The 14159-nt window shown below is 43.3% G+C and overlaps 1 protein-coding gene across 1 annotated transcript; it reads right to left on the bottom strand.

The window, feature by feature from the left end:
• Window positions 1–5655: 5655 nt before the first annotated feature.
• Window positions 5656–6807, bottom strand: CHST4 (carbohydrate sulfotransferase 4). Its single transcript, XM_089666805.1, has one exon. The coding sequence runs from the start codon at window positions 6805–6807 to the stop codon at window positions 5656–5658; it is 1152 nt and encodes a 383-aa protein (XP_089522931.1).
• Window positions 6808–14159: the final 7352 nt, after the last annotated feature.

Raw genomic sequence — 14159 nt, 5'->3', positions numbered from 1 at the left:
CGCCATGTTTCACAGTGGGGATGAGGTTTTGATGTTGGTGTGCTGGGCCTTTTTTTCTCCACACATAGTGTTGTGTGTTCTTCCCAAACAACTCAATCTTGGTTTCATCTGTCCACAGTATATTTTGCCAGTAGTGCTGTGGAACATCCAGGTGCTCTTTTGCAAACTTCAAACGTGTTGCAATCTTCTTTTTGGACAGCAATGGCTTCCTCCGTGGTGTCCTCCCATGTACTCCATTCTTGTTTAATGTTTACCTTATTATAGATGTGTCAAAAAAAATGTTAGCATGTGCCAGAGATTTCTGTAGGTCTTTAGCTGACACTCTGGGATTCTTCTTTACCTCATGCAGCATTCTGCGCTGTGCTCTTGCAGTCATTTTTACAGGACGACAACGTCTAGGGAGAGTAGCAACAGTGTTAAACTTTCTCCATTTGTAGACAGTCTGTCTTACCGTGGACACATGAACATCAAGGCTTTTGGACATACTTTTGTAACCCTTTCCAGCTTCATGTAAGGCAACAATTCTTGATCGTAGGTCTTCTGAGAGCTCTTTTCTGCGAGGCATGGTTCACATCAGACAGTGCTTCTTGAAACCAGTAAACCCAAAACAGGTGTGTGTTTTTTAAGGGCAGGACAGCTGTCAGCAACACATCCAATATCATCACACTGATTGGAGTCAAGGTTGGCTCACTCCTGGCTCCAATTAGCTCTGGGAGAAGTTATTAAGCTAGGGCCTCACATACTTTTTCCTCCCTGCACTGTGAATGTTTACATGTTATGTGCAATTAAACCATGGCAACATCTAATGTTTGTGTAGTATTATGTTCAGCAGACTGTGTTCTTCTATTGTTGTGACTTAGATGACGTTCAGAGCACATTTTATGCCCAATTCATGCAAAACTCCACGTAATCCCAAGGGGTTCACATACTTTTTCTTGCAACTGTATACTTGAAATGCTACAATTTTGGCCATATTCAATATATTTCAAAATATATTTCAATAGATATATATATACTGCATGTTGAAATGCGTTTTTATTACAAAATATATAAAAAATATTTAACCACTTCCAGACCGGACACTTTCCCCCCCCCCCCCCCCCCCTTCCTGACCAGGGCAATTTTCAGCTTTTAGCGCTATCACACTTTGAATGACAATTGCGCGGTCATGCAACACTGTACCCAAATGAATTTTTTACCATTTTTTTGAGACAGATAAAGCTTTATTTTGGTGGTATTTATTCACCACTGGGATTTGTATTTTTTTTGCTATGTAAATGAAATGTCCAAAAATTTTGAAAAAAAGTGTTTTTTTATAAAATTTTGCAAATAAATAATATTTCATCATAAATCTTAGCCAAAATTTATTCCGTTATCTTTTTAGTAAAAAAAAAAAAATCAAAATTAGTTTATAAGCAAAAATTATAATTTTTAAACATTTTTTTTACATTTTTATTTTATTTTTTTATATTATTATTTTTTTTTTTTATTTTTTTTACATACTGTCACCCTAGCAGTACAGTGTCACCATGGTGACACTGTACTACTTGTGAGGGGTGATGAAGATTTTTTTTTTCTTTTTTACACTGATTGCTTTTACACCCATATAGGATGTATAAGCAATCATTTCTCTTTCTCTCTGTCTGCATTCTTGCACTCATTGAGAAGAACTGAGTGAGCTGTGATTGGTCACAGCTTGTCACATGGTACAAGGCTTTTGTGAATAGCCTTGTACCATGTGACCTCTGTGATCATTCACAGATTTCACACATAGTAAGCAATGATGTCAGAAGTGACATCTTGCTTACTACTTTGCATGTGATCACTGATTGGCCAATCAGTGATCACATGATCGGGACCTCGTACAGAGGTTCCGTCCGACGATCGGTGTTTCACTGTGTCCGGAGGACACAGCGGGCACCGGATCGCAGTGCTGCGCGCTCCCAGGGAGTGCGCACAAGCAGGGTGCGGGGAGGCCGTTTATATACAACGGCCGGTCGGGAAGTGGTTAAAAAAATATGCGCCTGGGAGATTTATAGCGCCGGCCCCGCGCTTGCTGGAGTCTGTGAGTAGCACCTGGCGTCGTGTGGAAGTGTTGGAGCGGTTTTTGCATCGAGTTTTAGAGCCATTCTGGACATTTTTTAATCATGTCCCTTTATGCCTTTAAAGTGCACTTTATAAAGAGTTTTGAACAGATAAAACTTTTTTTGACTTTTTTCTGACCTCTGGAACAGATTAATTAGTTTTCAATGCATTTACAATTTTTTTTTAACCTCCCTAGCGGTCTGATGATGTCAGTATTTCTGTGCTCAAAGCGGTACATTATTTTGCATGGAAATATGTTTTTTTTTATTGTAGGCCTGTAATTTTTAGGAATAACTCACTGAAATCTGTCCGAACAAGAGTCTAGTAAACATCCCGGATATGTTACAATTTGAAACACGAAATCATAAATTATAATTTTTAATAAATAATCATAAAAAATAATAATACAATAATAATAAATTTAATTCAATAATATAATCAAACCAAAAACACTGAAATGTGAAATAGAGCGCCAAGTTGGCACATCGCTGAGCTCAGTCGCAGAATCGTTTTCAGTGTCTGATGAGGAATTTCCCCCACCAATCATTATCACTCAATTCTGCAAGTGGTTCAAATTTACTATCGCTGTTCTCTAGCCGGTCTAAAACCGATTTTGACCTAAAGGGACGCTTTTTGGACGCCATGGACGTTTCTCAGTTTCCAGGCAGAAAGAACAGTAAAAATGCAGGCAGGGCGCCGGACAAAGCACTCGGGACACAATGTATGTGAAATGGTTTGATACAGGAATGTTATACGATGTGATTTTAGTGTATTTAGTGAATGTCACTTTTTGTCATTTTCAAATTTCCCGCCATTCCGTCCCCCGTACGTCCCGACGTCGCAGGGGATGGAACCCGGAAGACAGATGCCGGCATCGGCCGGAGGACATTGTTGGGGACACTGCAGGGGGGACATCGCGGGAGCGCAGGACAAGGTAAGTGAAGAAGGGATCCCGGAGCAACGCTGCAGTGTATTCCCGAGTGTAGCTCGGGGGGGGTTACCGCTTGTGGTGCTGAAACTTTACCCCGAGCTACACTCAGGAATACCTTCAGGGAGGCTACATCATGTCCCTTTATGCCTTTAAAGTGCACTTTATAAAGAGTTTTGAACAGATAAAAGACTTTTTTTTAACTTTTTTCTGACCTTCCGGAACGTATTTATTGGTTTTCAATGCATTCCTATGGGAAACCGCGTTTCGGTTTACGAATCTTTCGCAATACAAAACGTCCCGGAGAACGCATTAAATTCGTAAACCGAGGTACCACTGTATTGGATTTTTTTTAGCAAAGATGGAGCAGAATAAATTTTGGCCTAAATTTATGACAAAATTTGATTTTTTAAATTCTTCTCACTGGATATGTTTCATAACAAAAAGTCAAAAATATTGTTGGGTTTTTTTTTTTTCAAAATTGTCAGACTTTTTCTGTTTATAATGCAAAAATTTAAAAACGCACAGGCAACCAAATACCACTGAAAGAAAGCTCAATTTTTGGGAAAAAAAGGATGTAAATTTAATTTGGGTGTAGTGTTGCATGACTGCGCAATTGTCAGGTAAAGTAACGCAGTGGCGTATCGCAAAAAAAGGGCTTGGTCAGGAAGGGGGGGGGGGAAATCCTCTGGAGGGCAAGTGGTTGATTTGAGCAAGGACATTTATGGCGGACAATGGTGGACTTTAACGACACACATTGACACAAATTTGGTCTTGACACCTAAGCTTCGGTGACTTCTGGTCAGGAAGGGAGCGAAAATCCCCAGGAGGGCAAGTGGTTGATTTGACATTTATGGTGGACTCAGTGACTTCTGGTCAGGAGGGGGGGGGGGGGAATCCTCTGGAGGGCAAGCGGTTGACTTGAGCACGGACATTTATGGTGGACTTTGGTGGACTTTATCGACACACATTGACACAAATATGGTCTTGACATCTAAGCCTCAGTGACTTCTGGTCAGGAAGGGGGGGAAATCCTTTGGAGGGCAAGTGGTTGATTTGACATTTATGGTGGACTCAGTGACTTCTGGTCAGGAAGGGGGGGAGGAAATCCTCAGGAGGGCAAGTGGTTGATTTGACATTTATGGTGGACTCAGTGACTTCTGGTCAGGAAGGGGGGGAGGAAATCCTCAGGAGGGCAAGTGGTTGATTTGACATTTATGGTGGACTCAGTGACTTATGGTTAGGAAGGGGGGGGAAAATCCTCTGGAGGGCAAGCGGTTGATGTGAGCACGGACATTTATGGTGGACTCAGTGACTTCTGGTCAGGAAGGGGGGGAGGAAATCCCCAGGAGGGCAAGTGGTTGATTTGACATTTATGGTGGACTCAGTGACTTATGGTTAGGAAGGGGGGGAAATCCTCTGGAGGTCAAGTGGTTGATTTGACATTTATAGTGGACTCAGTGACTTCTGGTTAGGAAGGGGGGGAAATCCTCTGGAGGGCAAGTGGTTGATTTGACATTTATAGTGGACTCAGTGACTTCTGGTTAGGAAGGGGGGGGAATCCTCAGGAGGGCAAGTGGTTGATTTGACATTTATGGTGGACTCAGTGACTTCTGGTCAGGAAGGGGGGGGGGGAATCCTCTGGAGGGCAAACGGTTGATTTGAGCACGGACATTTATGGTGGACTTTATTGACACACATTGACACAAATATTGTCTTGACATCTAAGTCTCAGTGACTTCTGGTCAGGAAGGGGGGGAAATCCTCTGGAGGGCAAGTGGTTGATTTGATATTTATGGTGGACTCAGTGACTTTTGGTTAGGAAGGGGGGGGGGAATCCTCAGGAGGGCAAGCGGTTGATTTGACATTTATGGTGGACTCAGTGGCTTCTGGTCAGGAAGGGGGGGAGGAAATCCTCAGGAGGGGAAGTAGTTGATTTGACATTTATGGTGGACTCAGTGACTTCTGGATAGGAAGGGGGGGGAATCCTCTGGAGGGCAAGCGGTTGATTTGAGCACGGACATTTATGGTGGACTTTATCGACACACATTGACACAAATATGGTCTTGACATCTAAGCCTCAGTGACTTCTGGTCAGGAAGGGGGGGGGGGGAATCTTCTGGAGGGCAAGTTGTTGATTTGACATTTATGGTGGACTTTGGTGGACTTTATCGACACACATTGACACGGTTAAATTTGTGGTCTTGACATCTAAGCTTCAGTGACGTCTGGTCAGGAAGGGGGGGGAAATCCTCTGGAGGTCAAGTGGTTGATTTGAGCACGGACATTTATGGTGGACAATGGTGGACTTTATCGACACACATTGACACAAATTTGGTCTTGACATCAAAGCCTCAGTGACTTCTGGTCAGGAAGGGGGGGAAATCCTCTGGAGGGCAAGTGGTTGATTTGACTTTTATGGTGGACTTTGGTGGACTTTATTGACACACATTGACACTGTTTAATTTTTGGTCTTGACATCTAAGCTTCAATGACTTCTGGTCAGGAAGGGGTAAAAAGTCTTTAAGTAAAAAAACAAACAGACTCTTTTTTAAAATGAATATATATGTACAATATATGTATACTTTAACAAAAAAAGGCTAAAATTTCCTTCATATTTATGACCTGCGCAGCATTTTTTTTTAGACTTGTCCCTTTAGCATAGGTAGCATACTATCTACAGATAAGTCTTTTTGCTGCTTTGCATTCCGTAGGATTTTGTACCCAAACAACGCCATGGCTTCGCTACAAATGCTTTGAACTTTGTGAATGCTTTCAAATGGAAGCACTGTCCGCCAAGCTCTGGAGGTGTTTAGAGCATCCCGAGAGGAGATGACAAAGGTTTGTCCACGTCCCTTTCCACGTGTCATATTATGGATCCAATCCTTAAGTTTTGGGGTAAAAGGCAGCTTGGCAAACTCATAGACCTGCTTGGCCTTCCCCAATGGGTCTTGGACAATGTCCTCATAGCGCAGCAACATGTAGCGCTTATGGAGTTTGCTGGGAATTCCAAACATGGCCGTTTCAAATATTTGTGCTTGGCTCTTACAAACCTTTTCCATCGCTCTGAAGGAAAAATCACTTTTGTTGCCTTTGGTCCCCCTCAGTATAATGTTGGTGTCATGTGACAACATTGAACTCACTTTCATGCGGGACTGATAGACAGCTCGTGGGTCCCGGACCAGGTGGAGGATTTTTAGGTTCAAAGATGGATCTTGAAGCAATGGGTAAAGCACTTTCAGATCAAAAAATCTCACTTCCTTGATCACGATATGATTATAGGTTTTGCACGCTTTTTGAATGGTTTCAAACGGGTACTTGGCGCAAAAAACCTTGCAGCTTAATTGCGGTATGATGTCATTGCGACTAAAGTAGTAACAAGCAGGCGGGGAACATAAGGCCCGGCTAGTCTCCCACTGAAAGAGATTTGACTTATTTTTTTTTGGGGACATATAGGCATCGAACACTGACATGTCACAATGGAATACGGACCTGATCATATCCCGGATTGCCATGTGCAAAATATCAGTGTTGATGTGGCCCATTTTACCCCACACGTGCCAAGCTGGCTCCATCATGTAGAAGACGTCGGGGTGTTGGCTGAAGAGCTGACCGGTGAACGAGGAACCGGATCTCCAGGATGATATGATAAGGAGGTGACTCCGTTCTTGTTTGGACGCAACGGGAGGGGGGGTGAAATGCAGCTTCATAAGCATCATGAGGAACCCTGCGGTTTGGGCCGCCATCAGTAGGAAAGTAGACAGTTTACTGGCACTGAACTTCCACATAATCATGGCAGAACCTGCAGAGACCAAAGAAAAAAAGGTAATACCAATGCTTGTGTTCCGTTTCATTTCATAGTGAGCCAAAGCCCATTAAAAATTAATCTTTAACCATTTCAGCTCCGGAAGAATTTACCCCCTTCGTGACCAGGCCATTTTTTTGCTATTCAGCACTGCGCTACTTGCGCAGTCATGCAGCACTGTACCCAAATGAAATGAGCTTTCTTTTGGTGGTATTTGATCACCACTGGGATTTTATTTTCTATTATATACATTTCTAAAGAGCGAAAATTTTGAACAAATGGGCTCTACACCCCATCCGATGGCTGATAATTAGGTTTGAAGGATCTGACTGTTACCTAAAAGTTGGGGCGATCTTGTAATCCCAACATGGGGGGCCCCCTGGTTTACTGGATCCTGTTCTGAGATATGTTATTCAAAACTCAGGGAACATGGTCACAGTAGTACCTCTTTAGGAACCCAAATCCATATGTAAGATGATGTATGATCACCGTGGCATTATATTCTGGTGCCTTTCTTGTTTTCTCATTGTTTTATTTCTGTATTGTTCAAACTTTAATAAAAGGATTGGAAACAAAAAACATTTTAAAAAATATTTTTTTTTTTTACTTTCTGCTATCATATATCCAATAAAAGAAAAATTGAATTTCTTCACAAATATAGACCAAAGTGTTTTCTGCTATGTCTTTGGTAATAAAAATCCCAATAAGTGTATATTGATTGGTTTGCGTGAAAGTTATAACGTCTACAAATGATAGTATATGCAGTATACTGGAATTTTTTTTTTTTTAAACAACTAATGGCAGTGATCAGCGACCTATAGTGGGACCGTGATAGTGCGGTGGGCAATCTAACACTGACTGATGCTGAGTGGGATCTAACTAAAGGACATCTCCAGTGATCAGTGATCAGTGCTAATACACGGTCAGTGTACTATTGACATTGGCTGGGAAGGGGTTATATATGTGCTATTTTACTAAGCAATGTGACAGTTGTTACTCCCTGCTTTGCAGGGAGAAACAAAACAGCACATCACCGCTGTCTGTAGAGAGCCCTTAACCAAAACAAAGCTCTCCCCTGTCATTCGCTCAGCCGATTAGTGGATTGCGGCCATAAATCATTGGCCCGGGACCCACTGATCAGCTTGTACCATTCAAATAAAAATTCCATATTTTTTAAGAATTGGGTCAACAAATTTTTCTGCATTCAACAAAACAGGAAAAAAAACCCGAATTCAAGCTAAGTCTCATTCTACTTGTAGTCATTGTTAATAGGAAAATGTACTGGGAATGTTCTAACACGGCAGTAAATCCCATTGGCTGACAGTTGGCCATGTTCCATTGTCTATGGTCTAAAACCATCAATCGGTTGTCCGCTGCCATTTTTTTGTACTGCCCCAGCTCTGTGCTCTGTGCCTGTTGAACCCTTGAAGTCTGAACACGGACACAATGGAAATTAATGACCCGTGAATTTAAGTAATGATTGTTTAGGGCAGAGAACAATGGCCAGAAGCTCGGGCGCCAAAAAGGGTTTGTAATGAGACGCCTGGCAGGGAGACTATATGTCACCTAAAGCCCAACGCCAGGTCATGTTTTTTTTTAAATGTCTCCCAAGCCGTAATAAAAAAAAAATGAACATTTCTGGCTGCAATACTCATCTTCAGTCCGGAGCTGTCCACCTCAGTACCTGTTCTTTGCAATAAGATGTCTTCAGGCTTTTGGGTTGAATGACACCCAGCGCCAGAGCTCCTGCAACACAGAGCAGCCCGCCCACATGGAAGAAAAATATATTTTAAATATATTTTTAAAATATTCTTCCAAAATATATTGACATACAGTATATTTGAAATACTACAATTTTGGCCGTATTCAATATATTTGAATATCTATCTATCTATCTATTATCTATCTATCTATCTATCTATCTATCAATCATCTATCTATTATCTATCTATCTATCTATCAATCATCTATCTATCTATCAATCATCTATCTATCAATCATCTATCTATCAATCATCTATCTATCTATCTATCTATCTATCTATCTATCTATCTATCTATCTATCTATCTATTATCTATCTATATACACTGTATGTTGAAATGCATTTTTTATATATTACAAAATATATGGAAAATATTTTTTTGAAATATATATTTTTGAAATATATTCTTCAGATTTTTTTTAACATATAAAAAAGTAATTTTACCATATATTTGTAAATGCATTCCAAAAATGTAGATTAAATGTATTTTTAAAGACATACAGTATATTTGAAAATGTATTTTTAAAAATATTATTCATATATTTTGTAATAAAAATGCATAAATGAGCTATATGACCTCTGGAATACTTTCTCCAGACACCTGCAATCTGTGTTATCTACTTCTGAGCCATTAATTATGCATTGCTTACAACCAACCCCTGAACTCTGCATTACTTACCACCGACCCCTGAACTCTGCATTATGTACCACCAACCCCTGAACTCTGCATTATGTACCACCAACCCCTGATCTCTGCATTATGTACCACCGACCCCTGAACTCTGCATTACTTACCACCGACCCCTGAACTCTGCATTACTTACCACCGACCCCTGAACTCTGCATTACTTACCACCGACCCCTGAACTCTGCATTACTTACCACCGACCCCTGAACTCTGCATTACTTACCACCGACCCCTGAACTCTGCATTACTTACCACCAACCCATGAACTCTGCATTACTTACCACCAACCCCTGAGCTCTGCATTACTTACCACCAACCCCTGAGCTCTGCATTACTTACCACCAACCCCTGAACTCTACATTACTTACCACCAACCCCTGAACTCTGCATTATGTACCACCGACCCCTGAACTCTGCATTACTTACCACCAACCCCTGAGCTCTGCATTACTTACCACCAACCCCTGAACTCTGCATTACTTACCACCAACCCCTGAACTCTACATTACTTACCACCAACCCCTGAGCTCTGCATTACTTACCACCAACCCCTGAACTCTGCATTACTTACCACCAACCCCTGAGCTCTGCATTACTTACCACCAACCCCTGAACTCTGCATTACTTACCACCAACCCCTGAACTCTGCATTACTTACCACCAACCCCTGAGCTCTGCATTACTTACCACCAACCCCTGAACTCTGCATTGCTTACCACCAACCCCTGAGCTCTGCATTACTTACCACCAACCCCTGAACTCTGCATTACTTACCACCAACCCCTGAGCTCTGCATTACTTACCACCAACCCCTGAACTCTGCATTGCTTACCACCAACCCCTGAGCTCTGCATTACTTACTACTGACCCTTAAACTTTACACCTTTTTGATGAGGCCTTAGTAAGCTGAAAAAGATTACCCTGGTAATCTTTGCTCTCTTCGATGTTGTTCAGGTAGATCTTCACCTCTCCAGGGTTACCTACTCCTGCATTAAAGTATATCTATAGGCAAAACTATTTTTTTTACTTTGAACTTAGTAGCTGTCAGCTTTTTTGCCATCTTTGCAGACTCAACAGGAATTGAGAGGATATCTTACCAATAATATAGATCTCCTCTTGTCCTTGGAACAAATGGAAGATTTCCCCTCAGTTCCTCCTCTGGAAACAACCCAACATCACATTGGTGATCAGGACAATGAGGACACAGGCAGCAATACAAACCTGACAGGGGTTCTAACCCCTCACCGCTCTATCCAAACCTAAACAAAAGTTTTCCATTTAGATATCAACCACTATCATGGTATCCCTGCATGTAAAGGTGCTAGGTGTAGCCCTGGATTCTGAACTATCCTTTCAGGCCCAAATCCAATTCCTGTCCAAATCATGCCAAATCAACCTCCGCAACATCTCCAGAATACGCCCCTTCTTAACCAATGATACCACAAAGCTCCAAATTCACTCCCTGGTAATCTCTCGACTCAACTACTGCAACTCCCTCATTTGCTTACCTTTACATAGGCTATCCCCCCTCCAGTCCATAATAAATACTGCTGCCAGGCTCATCCACCTCACCAACTGTTCAGTGTTCTTCACCCCTCTCTGCTAATCCCTCCACTGGCCTCCACTCCGTGGCCTCCACCCCTCTCTGCTAATCCCTCCACTGGCTTCCACTCAGTGTCCTTCCCCCCTCTCTGCCAATCCCTCCACTGACCTCCATTCAGTGTCCTCCACCCCTCTCTGCCAATCCCTCCACTGACCTCCATTCAGTGTCTGCCACCCCTCTCTGCCAATCCCTCCACTGACCTCCATCCAGTGTCCTCCACACCTCTCTGCCAATCCCTCCACTGACCTCCACTCAGTTTCTGCCACCCCTCTCTGCCAATCCCTCCACTGGCTTCCACTCAGTGTCCTCCACCCCTCTCTGCCAATCCCTCCACTGACCTCCATTCAGTGTCTGCCACCCCTCTCTGCCAATCCCTCCACTGACCTCCATCCAGTGTCCTCCACACCTCTCTGCCAATCCCTCCACTGACCTCCACTCAGTTTCTGCCACCCCTCTCTGCCAATCCCTCCACTGTCCTCCATTCAGTGTCCTCCACCCCTCTCTGCCAATCCCTCCACTGACCTCCATTCAGTGTCTGCCACCCCTCTCTGCCAATCCCTCCACTGACCTCCTTTCAGTGTCCTCCACCCCTCTCTGCCAATCCCTCCACTGGCTTCCACTCAGTGTCCTCCACCCCTCTCTGCCAATCCCTCCACTGGCCTCCACTCAGTGTCCTCCACTCCTCTCTGCCAATCCCCCCACTGACCTCCGCTCAGTGTCCTCCACCCCTCTCTACCAATCCCTCCACTGACCTCCACTCAGTGTCCTCCACCCCTCTCTGCCAATCCCTCCACTGACTTCTACTCGCCCAACGAATAAAATTCAAAATACTAGCAACAATTTACAAAGCCATCCACAACTCTGCCCCCAGCTACATCACCAACCTGGTCTCAAAATATCAACCAAACCACTTTCTTTGATCCTCCCAAGACCTTCTGCTCTCTAGTTCCCATGTCACCTCCTCCCATGCTCGCCTCCAGGACTTCTCCCGAGCTTCTCCCATCTTATGGAACTCTCTACCCCAAGCTCTCCGGCTGTCTCCTTATCTATCCACCTGTAGACAATCCCTGAAAACATTTCTCTTTAAAGAAAGCTATCCTGCTTCTACCTAGTAAACTGCCATTTATTTCCTCCATCAGCTCATCCCCCCTCACAGCTATTACCTTTTGTATCACTCAACCCTTCCTCCTAGATTGTAAGCTCCCAGGATCAGGGCCCTCCGTTTCCTCTTGTACCAAATTGTATTGTAACTGTAATGTCTGCCTTCATTTTGGAAAGCAATACGCAAACTGTTGGCACCATATAAATCCTGTATAATAATAATAATAATAAAGATATACCTAAAGCCTCCTTATATGAAATAAAGATCTTCTAGATACCGTGAGCAGCCTAAATCTGCCCTTACACATGATAACTTTCCTGAAATATTCACCACTTTGATCATGCAAAAGAAGATTCTTTGTATTTATTTGGTTTACTGCCCATTTGTTTAAATGTTCACCCATATACAGGGGCGGATTGACCATTTGGAAACTCGGGCACTGCCCGAGGGCCCGGGGTCAGTAGGGGGCCCCATGAGATACCCTTGGTACCTTTTTCATAGGGTTTTTTGAGTTTGGCAAGTACACAGGAGCCCCATGATCCCTTATTGCCCGGGGGCCCCTTGATTTGTCAGTCCGCCCCTGCCCATATACCTACGTTCCCCCCTGCGCACACACACTGTGGTTGCATTTGCCAGCAGGACGAGGTATATGCACCACTCAGAAGCATGAAGATACTGATAGCTTTGCTTTGCAAGACACTGAAACTTCAAATAATAGACTTCTCTTTAATCTAAGTAGACTTTTCCCAAATAAAAAAAAAAAAAGCATTGCTTTAATGGCCTCAAAATGATGAAAAATGAATTGTTCTGCAGACTGTCCATTAGGAATTGCACTGATAACACTTCAGGCAACATTTCCAAACCGTCATCTGAACATCCAAGCAACCTGATCCTCACAGCAGAAGTTGCTTTGTTTTTAAAGCACAAGAAAATGTGACATTGATAAACTCTTACCTGTCGTCACCTTCAAGCCAACCTTCCTGGGACACAGATGTGTTCCCGTGTAATGAAATCTTTCTTCTGTCACTTACTGGGAAGGTCTTGAGTTTAGTACCTGAGCCTGGATCCCAGGAACCTCCTCCACATCCTGCTTTGCATTTCACAAACAGCATTAAAAAAAAATATGAAGAATTGCATGAGCCTCTGGTTTCTTCCATCACCGTGAAAGCTCTTGAAGGTGGAAATTAAAGCATTTATAAAGTAAGAACACATTTTGGACCCGGTGTCCAAAGAAGAAAAATTCCTGTGCTGTGACGGTGTAGAAATATTTACCAGATTTACATTCTGGCAGATTTGACAAAGTTTGTGAAGTCCAACAGTAAACTTGGTAAAAACGTTAGGAAAATTGGTGGGGAAGTTTGGTTAGATGCGGTTAGCGTGACATCACGCGTGTCTCACCAGCCCAAAGCTGGTGGTGGTGCACATTAGCCGACCATAAATGTCTGCGCTTATGTCCTCCACCCTACTTCTTTCAAGAAGATCAGTTGGTCACAGGGGCGGACTGACCATTTGGAAACTCGGGCACTGCCCGAGGGCCCGGGGTCAGTAGGGGGCCCCATGAGATGCCCCTGGTACCTTTTTCATAGGCTTTTTTTGAGTTTGGGCAAGGACACGTGGGCCCCATGATCCCCTATTACCCGGGGGCCCCATGAGTTGTCAGTCCGCCCCTGGTTGGTCATCAGTATGGCTGCCAAACCAGCTGCTGACAAGGCCTGTGCTTGTAATCACAATGGAAGAAATAGCATTAAAGTCCAGTTCACTTCTAGTCCATTCACATGGTTTTCAATCAAGATGTAATGAAGGAGGTGCTTTTGCACCCTTGAAATACACTGGATACTCTTTGGACTGTCTCCCTGACTATTATTGTAATAAAGTTGCATCTGGACCTCTTGGCAGTGGTGTGGTGCTCCCATTTCCATTTTCCCTACATCACAAGCCCAAAGCTGGTGATGGTGGGCAACGACCAAACACAAACCTCTGCGCTTATGTCCTCCACCGTACTCCTTTCAAGAAGACCAGTTGGCCATCAGTATGGCTGCCAAACCAGCTGCTGACAAGGCCTGTGCTTGTACTCACAATGGAAGAAATAACATTAAAGTCCAGTTCAATTCTAGTCTACTCACATTGTTTTCAATCAAGATCTAATGAAGGAGGTGCTTTTGCACCCTTGAAATCCATTGGAGAC

Source organism: Staurois parvus, unplaced genomic scaffold (genome assembly GCF_062004578.1).
Source record: "Staurois parvus isolate SC_StPar_1 unplaced genomic scaffold, SC_StPar_1.0 ptg002850l, whole genome shotgun sequence".
NCBI classification, from domain to species: Eukaryota; Metazoa; Chordata; class Amphibia; order Anura; family Ranidae; genus Staurois; species Staurois parvus.
This window is presented reverse-complemented; position numbering and strand designations above follow the sequence as displayed.

Coding starts and splice junctions, on each gene's coding strand:
- CHST4 (XM_089666805.1), bottom strand. CDS start 6,807: ATGATTATGTGGAAGTTCAGTGCCAGTAAACTGTCTACTTTCCTACTG.